This window comes from Nipponia nippon, unplaced genomic scaffold (genome assembly GCF_047370975.1).
Source record: "Nipponia nippon isolate SJK-2023a ecotype South Korea unplaced genomic scaffold, ASM4737097v1 scaffold_4, whole genome shotgun sequence".
NCBI classification, from domain to species: domain Eukaryota; kingdom Metazoa; phylum Chordata; class Aves; order Pelecaniformes; family Threskiornithidae; genus Nipponia; species Nipponia nippon.
This window is the reverse complement of record NW_028262358.1, coordinates 109,268,354-109,291,529: the sequence shown is the minus strand read 5'-3', so window position 1 is coordinate 109,291,529 and position 23,176 is coordinate 109,268,354. Positions and strand designations below refer to the sequence as shown.

The window sequence follows — 23,176 nt, the reverse complement described above, 5'->3', positions numbered from 1 at the left end:
CAGGAGGCAGGTGTTCAGCCATCCTCAGGAAAGCAGGGCTCCATCACTCGTAACGGTTACTTGGGAAGACAAACGCCATCACGCCCAATGTCCCCCCCTTCCTTCTTCTTCCCCCAGCTTATATAGTGAGCGTGATGTCATATGGTATGGGATAGCCCTTTGGCCAGTCTGGGTCAGCTGTCCTAGCTATGCTCCCTCCCAGCTTCTTAGGCACCTGGCAGAGCACAAGAAGCTGAAAAGTCCTTGACTAGTGTAAACTCTGCTCAGCAAGAACCAAAACATCAGTGTGTTATCAACATTATTCTCATCCTAAATCCAAAACACAGTACTCTACCAGCTACTAAGAAGAAAATTAACTCTATCCCAGCTGAAACCAGGACAAATCCTTATGAGGCTTTGGTATGATAGTGAGTATTCTAGGTGGGAACTGAATTCAGGTATTTATAGTTCTCTTTGCCTGTCTTTTCTGTTGTGACACTTCAGTCCTCAACTGGAATCCTTTTTGTTCTTACCTTTTTTCCAACTTCCTTCTCTGCACTTGATAGCTGCAGTGGGATGGCCTAGCTTTGTTCACAAGCTCTGTCTCATTAATCTCTTCAGAAACAGAACAGGTCTGACTATCACATCAGACATACTTACCATCAGAGACATACTTGGCATGATGTGTTTCTGCATTGCTTCCCATTTGGGTTGGGATTTGTAACTTGTTCTTTCTGAGAATGTTTAGAGGCATTTAATATGCTACGTAAATTTATGCAATAAATTGTCCTAACTCTTTTAAAGACTCCTGTGTATATGTGATCCTCAAGAGAAATTAACCGACTGCAGCTGAAAGTGACATTTGATGTTCTGCTTGATGAGTTCTGATTGGAGTTAAATACACAAAAATGTACTGTAATGAATTGGCAAATAAAAACTTTTTCAAATATTTCAAGAAAAATCTCATTCTTTTTTACCTTTTTATTTTTCAGATGTTCGTGCTGCAAGAGATCAAATGAATATTGGAGGACTTCCTTATCCCACATTGCCTTTGCATGAGGCACCTGCTAGAGCAACATCTCTGTTCAGTCAGCCTTCATCAGCTTGCTCTTCTACAACCTCTTTCAACGGACCTTTCAATAGCGGAGTTTTATCACCGCAACCTCATAGCAGTTATTATAGTGGTATGACAGGACCTCAGCATCCATTTTACAATCGGGTAAATAATCGAGAACCAATTAACATTCTTCTGATTTAATCTGGTAACATTGCAGATGTCATCTATGAAATATTAAAAGACCCATGCAAGTTTTATTTAGTAATGGCAAAAACTCCAAAAGTTGGTAAATTTCACAGTAATGTTCAGTCACTGTAGTCTGGGGGAGAAACGTGGTAAATTGCATCAGAAAAACAAATTACACAAGGGGAAAAAAGGTCAAATCATTTTAAGACACTGCTCAACTGTAGGATATTGCAGGCCTTTTTTATTTTTGTTGGGTAAACTGTACTCAGTCGTTCGCGTACTTGCTCACAGACATTGGAAGGGATCCCGGCTTTTTCTTGGTGACTTTGGTTAAAACACACAGAAACTCAAGTGGGGAGCTACATCACAAGAATGTATGTCTGTCTTCCCTTTTGTCTCTTTTTAAAGTTATTCTGGGTTCTTTTCCCTAAACTGGTGTTGCACTAGTTTAAAGGAATTAAGATAAATGGTGTAAAACATACATTTTTGAGCTATTTGTGGGCCTCAGAAAACATAATCCTGGGCATGGCTCACTTGAAAATTGAATGAAGTACTTTACTGTATATTTGGAGCGAGTCTAAACTTTCTATTTTTGTGGGATGTATTCAGTATTTTTAAACTTTATTTTTTACTTTTTTTTTTCTGCAGTACTATCAGGAAAAAAAAAAGTAGAAAGCTGATAAAAGTCATAGCTTACTTCTGTATACAGGAAATGGACTCAACTTTTAGTAGCTTCGACCATAGGTAAATGTTAAAGCTAATAAGCTGGAAAGAAAATTTAGTTATTCCTAAATCAGTGTTTGTTAACCAAGGCAGAAAAGAATACATGTAGCACAGAATTTCTTAAGTTATTCTTATATACCCTCAATACAGTGACAATATACTATTTTGTTGAAAATACCTTAAAATGACATACACTTTGAAGTAGTCCAACACTGGTAAATGCTTGTCACGTGAATCTTCATGCTGATACTAGCTCAGCTTTGTTAAAGTAGGTGTTTAATTGGAAGCCCTGTTTTTGTGTCTGTGTTACTGTACATGACAAGGTTTAAAATATGGGGTGATATACAGTTGAAACTTTTTTTTTTGCTCTAATAAGCATTACAAAGGCAATTATTGGTGAGTCATAAGCTGTTCTTACAATCAATTTATTTGTTCATTTGTATTAAATGCATACACAGGCTTACAGGCATGCTTAGTTTTTTGCCTGCTGAACAAAATACTTCTGTTTTGGTCTTTGTCTCTGAAATTTTATACTGCCCTTCTAAGGTATAATTGTTTTTAGCGTTTCATACTTTCAGATACTGACAAACAGCTGTATTCGTTACTTTGGAGTCATAAAGGTACTGTCATGAACACCGCATACTGAGATAAGTGATAAGAACCTTATAATAGAAAATTTAGACTGAAAGGCTGTTTCCTTCAGCATTTTCAATCATATTTCACTTCTCGGGTTTTTGTAAGAATAGTGCTTAAAAAAAGAACAGCAACTGAAGAATGGGCTCTCCCCAGTGGCAGTTTCTGAGCGAGGTCTTGGATACCTGTATGACACAGCACAGTGGGTTCAAATGCTTCTGTGGAAATGCCTGAATTTTATGCAAAAATGCCCTAAGCTCTGGGGATAGATCCCTTATTCTGACCAGTAAATGTTGTCTTTAAGCATTCATTTGTGCTTAAGAAAAAAGCCTTTGAGCTGTTGGGGAAAAAACTCGATTTGTTTATTTTTAGGAAATATGTTTTTTTATTATGTCTGTTTCTGCTTTGTTCTTCAGATTCTCCTATGTTACGGACCTTGAACGTTCAGTGACATAATCTATTCATTTTTGGTTTAAAACCCCATTTTCCCTCTGTATAGCTGTAAAGGAAAGATTGTAGTCCTATTTAGCAGCTCTTCAACTTGGCACATTGGCTTTCAGTATAGTACTATGCTGGATGAGTACATTTTATCACTGTCTAATCGCCTGGCTATGAGTTGGATTCAAGTTCAGCTTCTCAAAATTGCTGCTATCATGGCTCATTGTGGAGATCATGTTTCTTATGGGGAAGGTCAGAGCGGTAGGCAAGTCTAATGGGGATTTCCTGGGTGGGAACTAGAAATTATGGCATATGAAGACTTTTTTTGCAAAAGAGGGGCAAATTCTTTGATATCTTGGAAAAAGAATAAACAGCACATTTATGCTTTATAGGCTATCTGCAAACAGCTCTACAGCAGTTTATGCCCAACATGTATTTATATTGATCTCATGTTTTCACGATACCTGTATTACCATACTTCAAATGAAGATTGAGTCTGTAGCGTTCAAGCCTATAGTGGAGAATTAATCCCACGGTTGGGAAGCAGTGGAGTAGCTGAAGTGGGCTCAAGGCACAATTAGAAATTATGAAAGAATTGTGGGATAATTGCCTTATTGGACAAATTTTTTTCATTGCTTTCTAGTTTGATGACTCGCAACCAACAAACAGGTGCTCACTCTGTGTTTCAGAGGATAGTCTTTGCAGTGAGAGCTAGGCATTTGAATGTGGTATGATCATTAAGCATTTCATGCTTGGGGCTTTTCCACGTGGTTGAAGCTGTTAGTGGAAAACTGAGGCATTTAATTATTCTAGAAATAATATGAACTTTTTTTGAAGAGAGTTTCATTTCCAGGAACTACCATAGAATCTGTGCCTTATGACAGTGAAATAGTTTTAAATCAGTGAATTTTCTGAGTCATCCTATACTAACCAATAAATGTAAGGCAAAGGCTAGGTATTGGTTCTCCTGCCTATTTGAAACAAAAGAAACTTCCACATTTAGACTAATGGTTACAATGGGTATCATGTCACTTCATCTGTTGGAAGAGCATATGAACTTTTTTGTGGTAATTGTGTGAAAGAGTGTGCAAAGGCTACCTCTAGCAGCTAAGAATATGAAACCATTTGTATTTTCCAGAAATCACTCAAAGCTGTAGCATATGCCGTCTAAGTCATTGATGTATGAGGAATTAAGTTCATTTACAGCTGCTTCTGAATGCAGAGTGTTTTTAGTCCTTATAGACAAATCCAAAGTGGAATACTTCAAATTTTACTTCTCCCTCATATATTGGCCAATGAGTCATATAATTATTTACTCTATGCTGAACTTGGTGCAGTAGACTACTCAGAATCTTGTCATGTGCAGAAACACAAACCAAATAGTATGTTCTGTTTTGCTAAATAGCTGGGTAATACAATTTTTAAATGCTATATACAGAAACATCAGAAATTTGCAGTACAGCCTTTTTTTTGAGATTTCTTATATTTTTTTTAAGAACTGGGTAATGAATTGAAAGCAATGAGCACTAATTCTGTTTTCCTAAAGTCTAAAGGCTCTATTGGTTTCCATTACATTGCCTTAAAAGAGAATTGATAAGGAGAAGAAACTCTTTATTTTAAAACCTAAGCCAAATTCACAGATAGGTCAAAACAAAGTTTCACAATATTGGAAAAGCACTTTGTATTTCCTAGCCGCATTGCCAGTTGTAAGGTTCATAACTCTTAAATGCACGCTTGTGCATACACACACACGGAGAGGTTTTGTTGCGTGCCAGTGGGTAGCATGTGAATTTCAGGGAACATGTTTTTACAGTTGATTTTAAAACTTAAAAGATTGGAGCATATGGAGTCCTCTGTTGGAAGTATATTTTTAATTTTGAGATCTCTATATCTTAAAGAAGTGACTTTATTAAAAGCCTGAGTTCTCATTTGGACCCTTTACACTGATATACTGATAAGACTGTTGGAAACTTGGGTAGTGCTTATTTTCTTGAAATTTGTTAGTAAAAAGGGATAAAAAGGAACCTGGTTATAAAAATTGTGATTAGAGTTAACTAATATTTGTGGAGGGGGAAAAAAAGTATTTCTATTGTAAAAAAATGTTTCTGATATTTTTTTTATGGCAATTAACATTGTCCTTTAAAATGGTATTTGTATTGAACAACATGCATTGATGCATTTCCAACAAAACAAAGCTCAAATATTGTCTGCTATAAAAATCTATTTATAGATTTATAAAATCTAGTATTTGTGGAAGTCTTCAGATTGGTTAACACAAATATGAGAAGTTCTAGTGGTGCTATTGTGCATCACATTTTTTTGTCTTCTGGTACAGTTGCCTTCAGATTATGAAACATTGTAAGTTTTACTGAGCATCTAATTTTTGGTTTAACAGGTCTGAGAGAGTGAAATTATCAGAATTATCCTTAAGTGATCCTTTTCCCATACTTGGAACAGATGTTAGAGTGTAGCTACCAAAACCACTCCAACTCTGTTCCTCCAGAATACCGTGCCGGAGCACCCATTGGCACTGAGGGATTCTGAAGAACTCACTCCAGAGGTTTTGATTGAATTCTGTTCAATGCAAAAAGTAAAGAAAGCTATTAGTAATTGCTGTTTTTCACTTTATTAAACTCAATTAGAGGATGTGTTTTGTTGAAATAAGTTTTATTTTATTATTACATTTTTATTTGTGTAATTGTTTGTCCCTTTTTTGTTACGTTTTTTTTTTTTTTCCATAGCCATTCTTTGCCCCATATCTTTACATGCCAAGGTATTACCCTGGCAGTTCTCATCTCATCTCACGTCCACCACTAAAAACGAGTTTGTCCAGAGATCAGAACAATGGCCTAGTAAGTATTTTGAAGGATAATTCAAATACTAACCTAGACAATAAATATAGTGAGTAATGAAAATGAAGGTTATTTATGATGATTCACTATTAGACAATTACAAGCTCTATATTACAAATAGTTTAAGCAAAGGTTTTATTAACACGTAATATAAAATGTATTTTGTTTTAACTTTAGAAATTACTTGGAGAGGAAAACCAATTTTAACATCCAGGTATCAAAATTAGAGGAATATGACCTGTAATATTGGCAGGAAAATACTTTAATGAAAATGCCAGCTGTACTACAGTAAAGAAATCGTTATAGTGGAACATTGTAAGAAAAAGAGTGATACTTGTAAATTTGTATTAAAATTTTGTAAGATAAAATGACATCCTTTAATGTTGTAGAGAATACTAGAAATTGGAAGGCCAAAGTAAAAAGTTAAAAGGAATGTTTTAAATATTTAAGTAAAACAAAATACATTTTATCTCAAGTATGCATTAGTTGTAGCTTGGTTTTGTAAGTACATATAACTCAACTTTATTTACCCATTGAAAAGGAAAAACAAGCAGACTTTTCTAGCTTCCTATAGAATAATAAAATTCCTATTTAACAGTATTTATTTTAATGACAGATGGCAGTTCAAACAGAATTAAGAACTAAGGAAGGCTAAAAAAGTAAAAGCCTCACTTGTCAATCAGCTTATTTCTAGGGTATTGATACAATGAGCAAAGCTATTAAAAGGTGGTGAAATCTTTAATCACTTAAGCAAAAACAAATGTGTTTCTGTTGAATTATGTATTATTATGAGATCATTCTCATTCACTGTTTACTTCATATTTTCTGTTGAGCCCTTGATCATTTTACCCAAACCATAATATTTTGTTGTTGTTAGGATGTTATCAAGGAGGATGCTGATGAGGGGCTTCCTTCACCCACAGACCCCTCTATGGTAAATGAGTAGTCATGTGGTGTGGAAATTTTAGCATCTCATTGCTTTCTCAGCAGTAATGAGTCTGCATTAATCATAACTGCAGTTCACTAACACTGCATCAGTGGCTTTGGTGGGCAAATAGAGTAGTTGAAAACTAATGTAGTTTGTGAATGAATTTAAGAGCTAATATTTCACTTATAAGATGTATTATATTTTTCCCCTGTAGTTTTCCCCTTGCCTTTCTCAGTAGCTATGGTGAGCTTCCAGTAAAAGAGTGCTGTGGTAGCTAAACAGAGTGAAGAATGACAGCTGGTCATTCAGTGCTTAGATTTTAGAATGAAGTAACTGTGTTTTTTCTGCTTCAGTTAGCTCTCTCACCTGATCCATACTTCTTTAGTTGGTGACAAAAAGCTATTGCAGTTAACACAGTATAAAGCAACTTTTAATAGAAATGAAAAAAAAAAAAATGCTGGTCATAACCTTATTCTTGTGACAGAACGCTAACATCTACCTTTTCCATGACTTGTTGTTTTATTCTAAGTATTCACACAAAGATGTCGTCTTTATGGGTATCTGTTTTAACTCTAAGTGGGGGAATCAATGGAAAATAATGAATTATTACCAAAGCAAAGAGGTTAATATGATTGTCATAATTCTCTTAATACTTGCTGCCAATAGTTGTTGGCAACAGTTCTAGTTTGATCTCGGTTATTTTTCCTTCTAGTGAATCATTGCAAAAATGTCTTTCCATTGTTGTGCAATGAAAAAACCCACACACAAATTCCAGAACTGTATTTAACTGCACATAACCTTCACTGAGCACCCATGTATGGGCGACGCAATGGAAAATGTACCCTGAAGTTCTCTCTTTCAGGTCGTTAACTGCGTTGTGTGAAGGGATGACTTTGGAGTAAGTTTTTCTGGTAGTGCATTTTTTAAGATGCTGATGCCTTCCCTGTGTTTGATTCCTTATCTCAGTATCCCATTCTCTTCCCAGTCCTTTGCAGCTTGTCAGTGCAAGGAGAAAAAGTAAGGACTTCTGAGAAAGCAGTAGAGTGATGGCTGAAGTATGTGTGTATCCATGAGTGTGAGAAGGGACGCAGGACTGGAAAAGTGGTATTTAGTCTCAGGGCAAAGTAGTGAAAGAGCTCCAGCAGCAGACCTGGACCTGGTTGCTCTTCTGCTTGCTGCCCTGAGTGCACACATATGCTGCAGTTTCAAGCAACAATTTAAGAGACTCATGTAAGTTATGGAGTCTGTTGGCTGTAGGTAAGAAAATACAGGAGTTAGAACATTAAAAGGAAACGTTGTTTGAAATAATGATAATGGAGGATTTTATTAGATCTGTTTTTGAGTTTAATTTGTACTGCTGTGAATCTGTGTAGTACAGCACATTGGATCATAGACTTTTCTAAGACTTAGCAATATTTAACCTACAGTGTAAATCTAAAATTTAGAATTTTTTAAAATCTCTTGGGTAGTTTGCGAGAATGTTGTTAGTCAGGGTATGGGAATAGAATAGAATAGAATAGAATAGAATAGAATAGAATAGAATAGAATAGAATAGAATAGAATAGAATAGAATAGAATAGAATAGAATAGAATAGGAGTGTTTGAGTTAGAAGGGACCTACAACGATCATCTGGTCCAACTGCCTGACCAGTCCGGGGCTGACCAAAAGTTAAAGCCTGTTGTTAAGGGCCTTGTCCAAATGCCTCTTAAACACTGCCAGGCTTGGGGCATCGACTGCCTCTCTGGGAAGCCCGTTCCAGTGTTTGACCACTCTCTCGGTAAAGAAGAGTGTGTGCCTGACAGGATACCTCATCAGGGTTTCATCTATTCTAAAAACACTTCTTTTGTAGACTTTATTGAAATTTCTTTGAAAGGAAATAGTATTATACTTGTTTTAGGTACTGCAGTTATCCAGAGGTGATGGGTACAATAACTTCATCCAGCTATTTAGGTAGCTCTTAATTGATGGGTCGTTGCCACTATATAAATGATACAGCTTTTACTTATTAAATGGATTGGTGCATGCAAAGTAATGAAATAAACTAAAATACTGTACAAAGTAGTTAATGAACACCAAGGTGTGTAACTGGTTTGATGATTGAAAACAAGAGGAGCATGTCGAATCAAAATTCTTTCATGCAAATCTGGCAAGGAGCCAGAAATGTTGTAATTTTACATCTGTGTAAAATAGAGAATAATCATTCTTTTGAATGCTCCAAGTCTTACAGGGCAAAAACCAGTTTCTTCGGGAGTATCAGGGTTTTTTACGCAGATCATCATTGCTACTCATTGCATATTACGTGATGTAGTTAACGCCCTGTCGTTGTCAGTCTGATGCTGGAGTTGACCGAGTTTGGAAATTTCAGATCCTAATCATTAGTCTTGTAAAATCAGTGTAAGCCTAGGTTAGCTTAGTGGAAATCAGAAATACTTTGAGAGCAGTCATCCCGTATCAATAATTTGACTGCTGCGACCTTCTATATTTGGATTCTGTGGCTGATGATAAAACTTGTCTATCTCAGACTGTAGTTTACTGTGCTTTACTGAATGGACCAAAACATAGGTGTCAAACTGGTAAGTTTACCAATACCGTCTATGTAGTTGTATCAACGTGAAGGTGCATTGCAAATTTTAGGGTATCAGCTTAAATCACTAATGAAAATAGGCTTGACTTAAGATGTCAACCTTTGCACATCTGTGATGGAGGCAAACATGCATTTCTGCTGACTTCATTCAAAAACATCTAGAGTGCTCTTCTGAAGGGTTTATCGTTGGATTGTAGTGTTACCAATATCTGTTCATAGTATCCCCTATTGTGTCAGAAATCAAACTAGCATTAGCAGTGGTTATCTGTCATAAACTTAATCGTGTGCTTTAGTTTACGTTGTTAATTGTGACTTGTTAGGATGCAGCTTGTTGCAATATAATTACTTTGTTTAAATACATCTTTCATACTGCATTGAATATATAATACCTTAAAAGGTAGTATGTGTGCTTTGAATGAGAACTAACATGTCCCAGAGCATGTAGTGTAGATAAACATACAGTAATTTCATTAAGAAACTGGAAGTGCTTTTCAAAAAGTTCGAGCATGAATGACAGTGTGTTGCATGGGAATTTTCTTGTATGGATTTTCCAGGTGCTTTTATGTAGCATTTTTGTGCTTTGAATATTTGTTCTTAAACCTTTTCAGTTCTGTGGGTGGCGGTGGTTTGCTTTTTGGGGGGGTGTGTGTGTGTGTGTGTGTGAGCTTAGATACAAGGTTTTAAAGGTATTTCAGATACATTGGTGGTATAATGTGATCTTGAAATGGCAGGAGAATGGTTAAAATCAGGATTTTTCATTAGAAACATAAGGTAAAACTTTTATGCTAACAAAATGGAGCAAGCATTGCTTTTTTACAAGTACAAAACAGAGTAGTCTGCTCATAGGAAAACAGTATTTGTATAGCATATACTAAATGTATACTCTGAAGGTCTATCTTAAAAGTTTCATCACATTATGAAAATATCCCGTTTCTGTCTTAACACTGATTTCCTCTGTTTACTTCAAAGCATGTCATCTGTATGTTCAACCTTTCTGATGTTGCTTTAAGCTGTTGTTTCTTTTCATTCTGTTTTGTCCTTTTCTCAAAGCCGTGTAAGTCTGGGTTAAACAAAAACAGACAGGTACAGCCACTTTCTGTGAATTATCATTCACTTATTTCAGAGTCATTTCAGAAGCTATCATACTGGCGCTTCATGCTGGGCTGTCTGTAAACTAATGCTCATTACTAGCCTTGAGGTTTGTTTTGACAAGCTGCTTTTAGCTTTTGCATGGCAAATACTTTTCAGACTAATGTTCTCTAAGCATCTCTAACAAAACCACTAAGGCTGAAAAATGTGTCAGTTTAAGTACAGTTTTAATTCACTTACATGATGACAGTATCCCTAAAGCTATTACGTTACTTATTCTTCGGAGAGTGCTTTTTATAAAGAATGATTTGGATTAATGTGCATCTATTTCAAACAGTTCACACTTTAACGAAAATAGTCTAAATATTTTAGCGCTTTTCCGTATTTTTTTTATACAGAGAAAGAAGAGTTTCTAAACTGACTCTTAATGCATGCAGAAAGAATGACTTGTTCTTGATTGTTAAAAAAATATTTTGATCTGAAGGAGAACTGTTGAATTAGAAGTGTTTAAAACTTTCCTTCATTTATTTGTAGATCTATCATAGATAATGTATTTAATAGATTCAGAGAACAAAGGCAAGTGCTTACACACATTGCTTAGGGATCATTTTCATGCCACAACGTAATTTTGGCTATAATAGTTTATTTTATTTTAATTGATAAGCTTTCTTTCAAAAAGTAATTAAGATTTGAATTAACTTAATACCTTTTCTTTATGGATGTATTATCTAACTCATACCAATAGTAAATAGTGTGTTTATGGGGAAATAATAGACAAAACTGGTATTCTGAAGAAAAACTTAGTGATTTTTTTTTAAAGAGGAAAAATAGAGATGTACATAAAAGAAGTATACGATAAATAGTTTATGGATGTAGCTTCATCCTGTCCTCTTCATCAGTTTGATGATTGACTTATATCCTTAACATGATCAAGATTTTAGCTGTGCTAAAAATCAAACTAGATTAAGACCTAAATTTCCCCTTTAGATGCCTAATATGGTAACTAATTAGGTATTGTAGGCACCTAATTAGGGAGACATCGCCGAATCTGGAAAGTAACTGTCTTGTCCTCAGAAGGAATACCAAGCCCCTAAGTCAGGTGCCGAGACTGTAGTAGTCTTACTACTTAATGCTTAATTTTTATACAATAATAATTATAATGCAATAATGCTTAATTTTTATACAATAATTTAGGTAGACTACCTACTCAGAAAATGGGATGTATCTTTTGTTTGTTTAGTGTCCAGTTGACATCACGTTTAAAAAAAATATATAAATGGTCAAAGGAACAAAGAGTAGTGCCCCAGCTGTGTTTTCAGGCAAGTGTGCGAAGCGCTAGGCTTAGATTCCCCACAACCTCCTGTAGTGTTCTTGAGCGAAGTTGATAGTTTGCAGGTTTAAGTCCATTTCAGGCACATCCAGCAGAGAACTTTGGGGGACTTGGATGTAATAGCATCTAAACTTTGAAGCTCAGAGTAGCATAGGTGGGGAGCATGCCTACCTCCCCAGATCAGGATATCCCCGATAACTACGTTAGAGTAACGCTGAGGTTAAATGGTAGTAGATAAAGGGTTTTTGGATTGCTGCCTTGGAATTAATAGTTCAGTAAATTCTTCTTAAATACCCTGTTTTAGATAATTCAGATATGGTTAATGTCATTCTCTGTGGTAATTCTTGGGTTTCATAAGCAATATTTGCATCTATTATTCTATATTAATTCTGAAAGATTAAATAACTTTTAAGTAATTAAAGATGGGAAAAAAAGTAGAACTATAAAAACAGTCTTCATTGGTGATTTGAGGAATATAGTCAAACTTGATTAACTGAACTCTGGATAGTCAAAATGCACTTTTACATCCCAGGGTTTACACATGTGATGGTGATCTCTGAAGCTTTAGAAGCTCTTTTGCATCCTCCCACAATGAGCTTCATTTGGTGCATGGTCTGCAGGGCTGAAACCCAAACTTCATGTTCAGAAAAAGGGGAGGGTGCAACCTCCCTCCCAGGAGGAGGGCATACAAGTATTTCGTAACTGATAGAACTGGTTCTGATTTTGCTTTTAGGAATTTGGAATCACTAGTGTAACTTGTTTAGAGCTTTGCACTTTGCTCCTCCTTAATGCACAGGTCCCCATCCAGGGAGAATGTGGGTTTTTCTGAGAACATATTGTCTTAATGTACTGACTACCTGCAGATGCATTTGTTTTATTTTTCCACGCTGTCTGAAATGCTCAGAAGCTGGCAACATTAACAGGACAACTTCTGTGTTACAGATCTGAGTTGTGAATAACTTCTACCTAAAGCTTGCCAAAGTTCAAGATATACGAAGCATCCTCATAGTGTCTTGGAGGGCAGTGGCAGTGGTGCTCTGTGTTTCTGTACTGTGGTACACAGCCCCTTGGCTGATCTTGCATAAATGGAGCTGAAGGAACCTCTGGAAAATGGACAGATATTGCTAAAATTACCCAATGAACCCAAGTATTTGAGGAGTTATGTTTTAGGTCATCTTTGTCTGATACTAAACCAGGAGTTTTTAAGACAGGACAATCTAAGTTGTGTCTGCATTATTGGGGAAAAAAAAAAACCACACACACGCAAACAAATAAACAAACAACCCCCCTCCCAAACCAAAACAAAACCCAAACCAAACTAACTGCTAAAATCAGGGGGAAACTCTGAGTAAAGGTGCATGAAATTGATTAATTCTTACTTAATATTTCTGATTTTTATGTTGCTCTTCTTAAATAGCATTATTTAAGAGAGTTATTTTCTCACATAGGCAGGGCTCAAGATACTGTGTTTTTTTCCTCTTATAAATACCTATAATAAATGTTTCCCAATATATAGATATTCTGATAGTAATTAAAAATGCCTGGGCATTCTTATTCTCATCTCTTAATTTTAAAATGTAGCTGAACACAGCTTGATTTGTGTTAGTGTATATTGTGAAATTCTGGGTGTACTGAGTATTTGAACAAATCTTATGTGCACATTTTCTCACTTCTTACAGGGAGCAGGAGCAGGCACAGGATCGACCACAGGAGTAGCACATGTGTCTCTGAGCACAATGAGTGTGGAAGCTGTGTGTGAGAAGCTAAAGCAGATAGATGGTCTGGACCAGAGCATGCTACCTCAGTACTCTGCAACTATAAGAAAGGTATCAGCTGAATTTCATTAATGTATTTAGTACCTAAACATGGAGATAGGCAAGGAAAAGGAAACACTTAGTTGCCTGTTTTCTTGAAAATGTTTATTGAAACACACCAAATGTCAGAACAACATCCTAACTTCTATGCGTGCTTAGTTTGGATGACATTTTAGTACAAGCATGTATTTTTCAGAGAAGACGCTCTCCTTCAAAAAGGAAAAACAGACTCAGAAATAGAAATGCTGATGAGTGGTTATTTTGAGAAAAGAATCAAGAAAAATGTTTTCAAAATTGCCATGTGTAGATAAATAGGGTTGCAAATGTGTTCCATATCCAGGTAGCAACATCCTTTCTTTTTTTTTTTTTTTTTTCCTTCCCCTGAGAAATTGGCACATCTCTTCTGTTGTAAATGAGTGGTGAAGATGGTTCCATTTCTCTTATCACATTCCATATCTATTTGCTTCAGAAAAAGGCCACTGTACATTTTTCTGTTACTGCTCTTTTCTCCGAGACATTAGCACAGAATCATTTTTGTCTTTATTACTTTTTTTCACTATTTTGTGTACTCCTTTTACAAACAAAGAAGGGAAAAATATAAAGGTTGTCATTAGTGAATGTTTTTGCTGAGCTCGCTTTGTCCCGGTACCTATCATATCTTAAAAAATACAGGGAGGATGTTGATTCCATGATTAAGAGACAGGTTTATCATAGGAAGCTTCAGCGATGTTGCTTAAAGCAAGAAGTAGGATGTCAGATTGCAGCTCATTGAGCGTAGCTGCAAAAAAATTCAAGTTGCTTCAGTGGCTCTCGAGTGCTAAAAGAATGTGCTCATCAGTTATCTCTAATGAGATTCCTCTTATTTATATTCTTGCATTTCTTACTACAAGTGATATAATGTAAAAAGGACGAATGAAAATGGCTCAGGCTGGTCTTTTTCCTGGTTTGATTAAGACCATCTGCTGGGATTTGGGAACAAAACCACTGAGATCCCTCAGACTGAGGAGAGCTCTCAACTTGGGTCTTCCAGTTTGTAGCTACTCTCCTAAGACATGGTTCCTCTTTTACGTTCTGTCCATCCGCTGATACATGCTATAAAGAGAAATACCTCTCATTCTTACATAATGAAAATGGTTCTGAATTGAATTTGGTGCCATTGGAAGTTAAGCACCATATAAACGTGCCTAACATAAGGAATCACCTTCCTGGAATGTAGATGGTGTTTAGGCACGTCTTCTGTGTTGATCTCTCAATGATGATGAAAATTATGAAGAAGTCTAGTCTTCTATCCCTGGGTATTTTGATGATGGGAGGAATGTAAGCCTGTATTTATGCAGGGAGGGAACTTAATGGAGGTGGTACTTGATCTTAGATGCCTCAAGCCAGGGGTCAGGTGATGCCTGAGACTTCATTGGCTGATTATATTCAGATACTTGGGTGTCTGCAGTCCATTTGTGTTCCGAGTCTGAGAAATCTAGGCAGATGAATGTGGTTTATTGCCTGTTAAATTTTCTACCACTGATGTGTTGTTTCCTTATGTCTGTTCTAGAACACAATCATATTGCCTTTCGTACACACATTTTTGATGAGTTTAATATTTTTTTTTTTCATAACACATAGGTTCTTCTTGTCCATCAGCAATCATCAATAAATATTCTTTTATAAAAACACGTTTATTATATAGGATTGGACTTAAGAGTGATGTTGGGGAATTTCACTAGTAGTCCCCATCAATACATCTGATTTTAATTACCTTTTTAGTCCATTACTGCCATGCCATAAGTCTTGTATCGGTAATTACATGATTTAGTTTTATTGTTTTAGGCAAATATAAATGGCCGTGTCTTGGCTCAGTGCAACATTGATGAACTGAAAAAAGAAATGAATATGAATTTTGGTGACTGGCACCTGTTCAGGAGCATGGTAAGACTTCCTCTTCAGTATTCAGGTCATCATAAATTAGTCTTTTTCATTATGAACCTTATCTTTTTTTCTTCCCTGTTGCTTTCTTGTTATCAACATCTTTAAGATGATAAGTATCGTCTTAAAACATGCACGCATTTATTATTTTGTTACTTCATCTTTTTGTCTTGAGCACTTTAATGAAGAACTGGTTGCCTATGGATTTGCATCTTAATGGATTGTGAACTCTGAAGTTTTGCCTCCTCTTTTTGTAAGATCTGTTTTTCCTGTATAGGTTCCCTTTTCCCTTTTTAAATTTGCCTATTTTAATGAAATTGCTAGAACTTAATTCACCTCTGTCCTTCTGTTAAAAGTTAGTCAGGGAGTTCAAAGTATATTGGTGTGAGGAAGTGGACAGCCAGGCTTTTAGAGATGCATGGCAAGCAATTGCACAAGCATGATTTTTAAAGAAACTTAAGCTAAAAATCAAGCCAATGAGATAAATGTACAATATTCAATTGACACATACTTACATAATGCAAGAATGCTGCATTGCATGCTATTATTGAAGCACGTATATAGATATTTAATTTGGCCCATTTCCCTCCTCCTGGTTTGAGAGTAAATGACAGTTTTACAGTGGGGGTTATGCATCACAGAGAACTGTGTTTTCTCTTAAGTATTTTTAGTATATTGCCAGTTTTCTTTCTGAAAATAACAGTATGTCTCTCAACCGCTAAATCAGTCTTGAAAACACTGAGAATTACAAGATGAAATTTATTGTTAGATTCAGGTTGATTAAGCTATAAAATGGAAGTGTTTGGTTTTTCTTCTAAATTTCTAATTTATCACTTATCTGGTTTTACAAGAATTTAAGTGTTTTGTGGCATACGAGTTCTTTTAAGGGTCTGAGCAGTAATAAGAATAATGTGTAAATACAAAAAAAATCTTAACTTTTAAAATGTGATTTGCAGTAAAGATAATGAATGCACTAGATCTGTGAACAGATTTTTCTTCATACTTTTCCATGATCACAACCACATATATATGCTGGTACACTCTTACAGTTGTGTATTCCTTGTTCCTATTTTTAATAGAATTCTCTTTAACAATTTTGAGAACTACTTCTATTTATTTAATTACATCTATACTGTCTCTTTTTGTGTGTTAAGATACTTGAAATGAGAAATTCAGAAAATCAGGCTGTTCAGGAAGATCCTCGTGGAACAACTGAGCATGTTGCCACTGCGATTCCTCATAGTGAACTTATTCGTCGTCCTGGGCATAACACTGAGTTGCCTCACACTGAGCTTACAGGTCTTTCTGGTCAAGCTCCCTACACGCTTAACTTCAGCTTTGAAGAACTCAACACAATTGGTCTTGATGAAGCTCCTCCACGCCATAGTAACTTAAGTTGGCAGGTATTTAATAGAGAAATGTATTCTGCTTGCTTACCTGTATGGTAAAGGGTTTTTTCCATTCTTGGATACAGACAGGTCAAGAAATAAATCTACTGGGACTGTTGAGATACTTTCAGTTCTCAGTCTTGGCAAAGACCAGTTTTGCAGAGATGTAAACTCTAACCACACTCTCGGAGTCAAAGTCTTTAGTCTTTGCCATCTGAAAACTATTCATCTGTTCCAGTAATCACCCTTCAAGAGAAAAAAAATCAAATTATCATGCTTTTCTCATCTAGCTTAGAGCAGCATTCTGCAAGATTTCTGTTTATCGTGGTATTCAGGCTTTGTGTATGAAATATTTTAGCTATGTGCTAGCCAGATGTTATGCTATTCAAAGGATTACAGCTACATTTATTAGGTTTTTTTTTTTAAACAGACAACGACAGCGCTCCATGACATCAGAGCCTTGTTCTGACAGTGCGTAATCTTTTCATAGACTCCAGAGCTGACATCCTTCTCTAACTGCAGTTTCTGCCATAGGTTACGGTCAATTTTCTTCCGTATCTTATGAAATCACCGGAAGTGTGTGTTTTTCCCTTGTCCTTTTTAAGAAATAAGACAAATCAGTTGGTATCTAAATAGTGATTAGATTTAAAAAACAAAACAAAACCCCAAAACAAACATTTAGCAGCTTTTTTTTTCCATCTCTGGAAGTCTAAATCAGAAAATCTTGAAGGTGCATCGCAATAGGAAGACACCCCAAATTACTAGCTATAGGCAATATTTTTAGTATTCAGAATTGTCACTGAAAAGAGATTTGGGATATATATTCCAGAGAGAGATTTCTATCCCAGATAGCTCTGTGTGTGTGCGTGTGCACTTGTGTGTGTTTATAGGATCCTCATTACCCTTACTGCCTGTTTCCAGCAACAGGGTATCAATGTATGTTTTTCCAAGCCAAAGTGGCATGACTCAGATTTGTTGTGTTGTTTTTGTGTCAAAAGCACAGAAAGAAGTACAAGAAAATATTTTTTAAAACATTTTTTAAAATGCAAGTTTAAACAAATAGTGCTTCTGATGCCCATATAGTTATCTGAAGTTGAATCAGAAGAATAAGAAAGGTAGTTTGTCCTTAAGAAAACATTAGAATTTGTCTGTTGGAATTTTTAAGGTCAATACTAATTCAAAAAGAATATTGCTGGTTCTCTGTAAAAAGGAGTACTACTGGAAATGCACAACAAAATCAAATATTTCTCTTTTTGGTGGGGAACCATAGCTGCTGTGAGTACGGATAAATAGGAGTGAATATGCATAAATTATCACGTGTGAACATTTCTGAGATTCTTGCATTTTGCTTTGGGCATTAAATTGCTTAGGAGTCATGGCAGATAGAAGTAATTTAAAAACCGTTTTCCTTTAGTTTATCATGTTTAGCTGTTCCCCAGTATTCTAGTGTGTATACAACATTATTGATCTTACGAAAAGCTGTCAGTAATGCTTGTTTAGTAATCTAGAGGGAATAACGGAATGGTAACCTGCAGATCTTGTATATGTTGCTTGCTGGGGGAATTAGGAGCATCTTCTGAGGAGGAAACAAACATGTTGGTTTGCATTGCGTTCCAGTGCAGAACAAGAAAAAGGAAAAAATGATTAACAGAAACAAGAAAGATAAGAAGGATGCATATAAGAGCAGGAAAAAGGGGAGGGGAGGGAAGGGGAGGAGAAAAGAAAAGAAAAACAGAGGGTGAGAAATGAAAGGTGGACCAAGGGGGGATATTTATATGACTAAGCAACTCTGTTCTAAATCTGAAATTCATTCACAGTGTTTGAATCCACACGTTAATTTTTCCTGCTTACATTTAGCTTCTTAAAATTACCCAAGCCCTTTTTGTTTTTTTTAATAGTGTTTTCTAGTAGAAGGTAGGGTTTTGAAACGTCGTTCGTTTTCAGTGTTGCCCCAAATAAGACGTAATACCTCAACAGTCTTTCAAAATCTCATCTCTTGTGTGCTGCAAAGTTGAGTAGGTTTTCTAAGTACTTACTGCTTAAGTCAATGCCTCAGCTCCAATGCACTGGGCATCGTACATCTTTTACTTGGTGGTAGTGAGCAGCCTATTCTATGCATGACGAAGCCGTATGTTCAGCCACAATCCACTCCTTTACTTTTGTTTAGCTCTGTGCTAGACCTTGGTTCTAGCATTTAATAGATGGCCTAGCATCCTATGCCTATGGAGTTCTCTGTGTGCACACTAAAAGAGAGCAGAGGTGGGGGCAAAGAGGAATATGTTTGTCCGAGAACTGATTTTTCTGAAATCAGCTATATGCAATGGAATTTTGCTGGGATATATGGACGTATGTAGGATGAGGGTCTTTTAAAAATGTTTTTGAGAGATGTTCAGCATTTAGATGAACTCTTGCTGCCTTTCTGATGTAAAATGCTAATTTTGTAAATGTACAAAAATGTGTTAGAAAAGCCTATCTTGACATACAAATTCAATTGTTATAATTATATACTCAGCAGAGTTAGCCTCAAATGCACTGGATAAAATGCTTGTTTTGTGGAAATCTTCCGTTATGGGGACCAACAATAAGAATACTTTGTAAGTTTAGTGAATGTGTGTGTGATTGCATATATATGATTATAGTAAGCGTATTTTAATTATAGCATTGACAATTTCACTTGCATAATCTATTCACAGCAACAAAAAAGACATCATTTAAGCACATACTTGATGCTTTATTTAATTTAAAAATATCAGTAAAAGTAAAAATAAATAGCTCATTTAACTGTTATCTCTTTCTTTTCTTTCTTTTTTTTTTTCCAGTCACAAACTCGTAGAACTCCAAGTCTTTCAAGCCTTAACTCTCAAGATTCTAGTATTGAAATATCAAAGCTTACTGACAAGGTACAGGCAGAATACAGAGATGCATACAGAGAGTATATTGCTCAAATGTCACAGCTAGAAGGAGGCGCGAGTTCTACTACAGTAAGTGGTAGGTCCTCCCCTCATAGCTCAAGTGCTTTCTATATGGGGCAGAGTACATCAGGGGGTTCCTTGCATTCCAGTGCAGAACAGGAGAAAGGAAAAGATGGTGAACAGAAACAAGATGATGGAAGAAAGTCCTTCTTGCTGAAGAGGAATGATGTTGTTGATTACAGTACTTCAGGTGTTTCTACTAATGATGCATCTCCTTTGGATCCTATTACTGAAGAAGATGAAAAATCTGATCAGTCTGGTTCCAAGCTTCTCCCAGGGAAGAAGTCTTCAGAAAGAACAAGTATTTTCCAGGCTGCAGATTTAAAGCTTAAGGGAGTTACTCTCCGGTATCAGAAACTTCCAAGTGATGAAGATGAGTCAGGAACTGAGGAATCAGATAATACTCCACTTCTTAAGGAAGGTAAAGATAAGAAAACAGATGGCAAAATAGAGAAGCAGCCCAAATCTCCAGAACATGGATCTGAACCTATTAGAACCTTCATCAAAGCAAAGGAGTATTTGACAGATGCCCTTTTGGATAAAAAAGATTCATCTGACTCTGGTGTAAGATCCAACGAAAGTTCTCCAAATCATTCCCTCCATAATGAAGGAGGAGATGATTCACAGCTTGAAAAGGCAAATCTTATTGAGCTTGAAGATGACAGTCACAGTGGAAAGAGAGGAATTCCACACAGCCTTAGTGGCCTTCAAGATCCAGCTGTGGTTCGCATGTCTATTTGCTCAGAAGACAAGAAAAGCCCTTCTGAAAGCAGCTTGATAGCAAGTAGCCCAGAAGAGAACTGGCCAGCTTGCCAGAAAGTCTATAACTTAAATAGAACCCCTAGTACAGTAACCCTAAATAACAACAGTGCTCCGAACAACCGAGCTAATCAAAATTTTGAAGAAATACAAGGTATCAGAGATTCACCTCAAATTATCCTGCACCCTGGCTCAGGTTCCAATTCAACTGTGGTTCAGAATGAGAACCTGAAGAGCGTTCCTCACAAGCGGAGCCAGCGTTCAAGTTATACCAGGCTTTCAAAAGATTCATCAGAGCTCCACACTGTTACAGCCTCAGAAGGGGCTGGTTTTGGAGAAGAAAGAGAGAGTATCCTGTAAAAAGCAGCCAGGTTAAAACAGAGTGTGCCCGTGAATTGTTGCTTGCTTGGAATTCTTTGTCAGTGTGTGGTTACATTAAGCTCTGTAGTTTACGCTTTCAGTATTTTAATAGAAGGTCTAGATTATTTTCAGTCATTTTCTTGGCGAGAAGTAATTTTTAAAAGAACCAAATTACTTCAGACCTTCCCCACATATAAAAGCAGTACTGTAAACATGGAAAACCAGTTCTTTGTTAAGACACTGTGCGAAGGTTTGGTCAGGGGCAGATGTTACAGAAGTAAGTATGGTTTAATTATTAAAATTATGATGTGATATTACTTTTCTGTTGGGATATGTATTACTTATCCCTTCTAAACATTCCAGTTAAGTCTGCATACTTGCAAGTAAAGACTCTGCATCTTTGCCACTTGATGTAAGAGATGCCAGAAGATTAAGTATCACAACCTGTGACACCCTTATCAAACTTTGAGTTAATTGGTGGATTAATGTGTGCAACATATATTACATATGTTGAAATTTGAGTGTTAAGATACCTGTTTGGCTATATGTACACTTTTACTCTCTGTCTGTTCAGTAATTGCTGTTGACTTTGTGAACTTTGGGTAGAGTGGTGATAAGGTTTGTAAGGAACGTTGTCTTGATATGTCATTGGAATTGGCAGTTATTTATAAGGTAATACCTTATCGTTGATTTAGTGGATCCATTATTTATTATAGGTACATAATTTTACAGTCACTGGTCTAAATAGATGCACCTGAGCTACATTAAAATATTGTAAGGATAAAGTATGAATGTGATGTCTGAACTTAAGGAGCATCTGTTGCTGTGCGTGATCTTTCCTTGGTACAGTGTTTATCATTTGGTTGTGAAAAGAAAAATAAGCAGTGTTTGCCATTTTAAAAATAATGCATACTTTTTGGAATCTTGTCAGAGCTGTATGCCAGCTTCTTTATTTTTGAAGTGCAGTGTTTGAAGATTTGTATGTCATCTCAGTAAAGTACCTGAATGTTGTTGTAGCAAATACTTGTACTGTCCAGTGAAATGCGCATGCTTTTGAAGAAAAATTGTTCAAACTAGACTCTGGTAGTACAAAGAGAATAAAAAATAAATTGGCATGTTGGGTTTCTGTCCAAATCTTTATTTATTGCGGTATTTTGTTTCTTCACTTGATAAAAATGTTACATCCATATTGTTTTGCTTAAAGTACTTCCCGGATTTAATTAAAAAGAATGCATTAAAACAATATTGTTGTTAATACAATACTAAATAAGGATCAAGTATAAAAATACATTTGATAAACAGAATTGCCAAAGCAGACATTTCTAAGGGCAGTGCTGTGAGCTGCGGAGGTGTGGCCACCTCCCGCCAGTCCAGCGCAGCAGTCCTGCTGTTTGTGGCGGTTAACGTGCTGGTAGTTCTGCGCAGCTCTGTTCCTGTCCTAGTGCATCTCCAGCCAGCTGCCTCCAGCCGAACCATGCGGTCGTGGCCTTTGTTATCCAAATCAAGAGGATGCTTTTCTATGTCAGAGTCAACAGAGAAAAACTGTCTTTATCTAGGCTCTTTAGTATTATCAGTACTTACAGGACTGGAGACATGACCTGTACATTTTTGGATTCTGTTAAATTGGTGTGTTATTTGATTGAATTAAAATTTACTCGTCGGAATGTTACAGAAGTATGGGAAACTTGTGTGCACATATCTTTATTAGAAAGATTATTAGTTTAACCAAAAAGCCTCCCAAAACAAAATAAGAAGCCCCCAAAACCTGTGTAGCTTCATGATATTTTGCCGAATTGTTGGGAACAGTTTTCTGGTTTAGCTTCTTCCTATTAAAAAAAAAAAAAAAAAAAAAGTACATCGCTCTGCTTTCTGAAATTTTTGGGATGTAAAAGCTTTTTACAGAAAGAAACTTATAAGCATTGCTTTGTAAGAGGACAAGAAGTATAGCCTTCTTCATTCAGACATATTCACAGTACTGATGAAAGATACCAATTATTTCAAATCATTTTGTCTGTTAAAGTCCTCAAATAATCCAAATGGACTAACTTTAAATTTTCATGTAGTTTTGAGATCTTTTTCTTCCTGAAAGTTTTATCCCTCAAGTCTTCATAAAATAACAAAATTAGGATGAAATAGGTAGTTGAGCGCAAAACTTTTCAGTGT

General features: G+C 36.1%; 1 protein-coding gene across 4 annotated transcripts in view; it reads left to right on the top strand.

The window, feature by feature from the left end:
* Nucleotides 1–22,153, top strand: part of KIDINS220 (kinase D interacting substrate 220) — an 81,127-nt gene extending 58,974 nt beyond the window's left edge. For 2 of the 4 annotated variants that reach the window (XM_087775021.1, XM_087775025.1), the window contains 7 exons: nt 972–1,198; nt 5,758–5,868; nt 6,746–6,802; nt 13,480–13,626; nt 15,439–15,537; nt 16,689–16,937; nt 19,742–22,153. In XM_087775021.1, the coding sequence (XP_087631147.1) occupies nt 972–1,198; nt 5,758–5,868; nt 6,746–6,802; nt 13,480–13,626; nt 15,439–15,537; nt 16,689–16,937; nt 19,742–21,013 (2,162 nt within the window). In that variant the 3' untranslated portion in view covers nt 21,014–22,153. The remainder of the gene's footprint in view (nt 1–971; nt 1,199–5,757; nt 5,869–6,745; nt 6,803–13,479; nt 13,627–15,438; nt 15,538–16,688; nt 16,938–19,741) is intronic. The other 2 variants (XM_087775023.1, XM_087775024.1) reach the window with 2 other exon arrangements.
* The last annotated feature ends 1,023 nt before the right edge of the window (nt 22,154–23,176 follow it).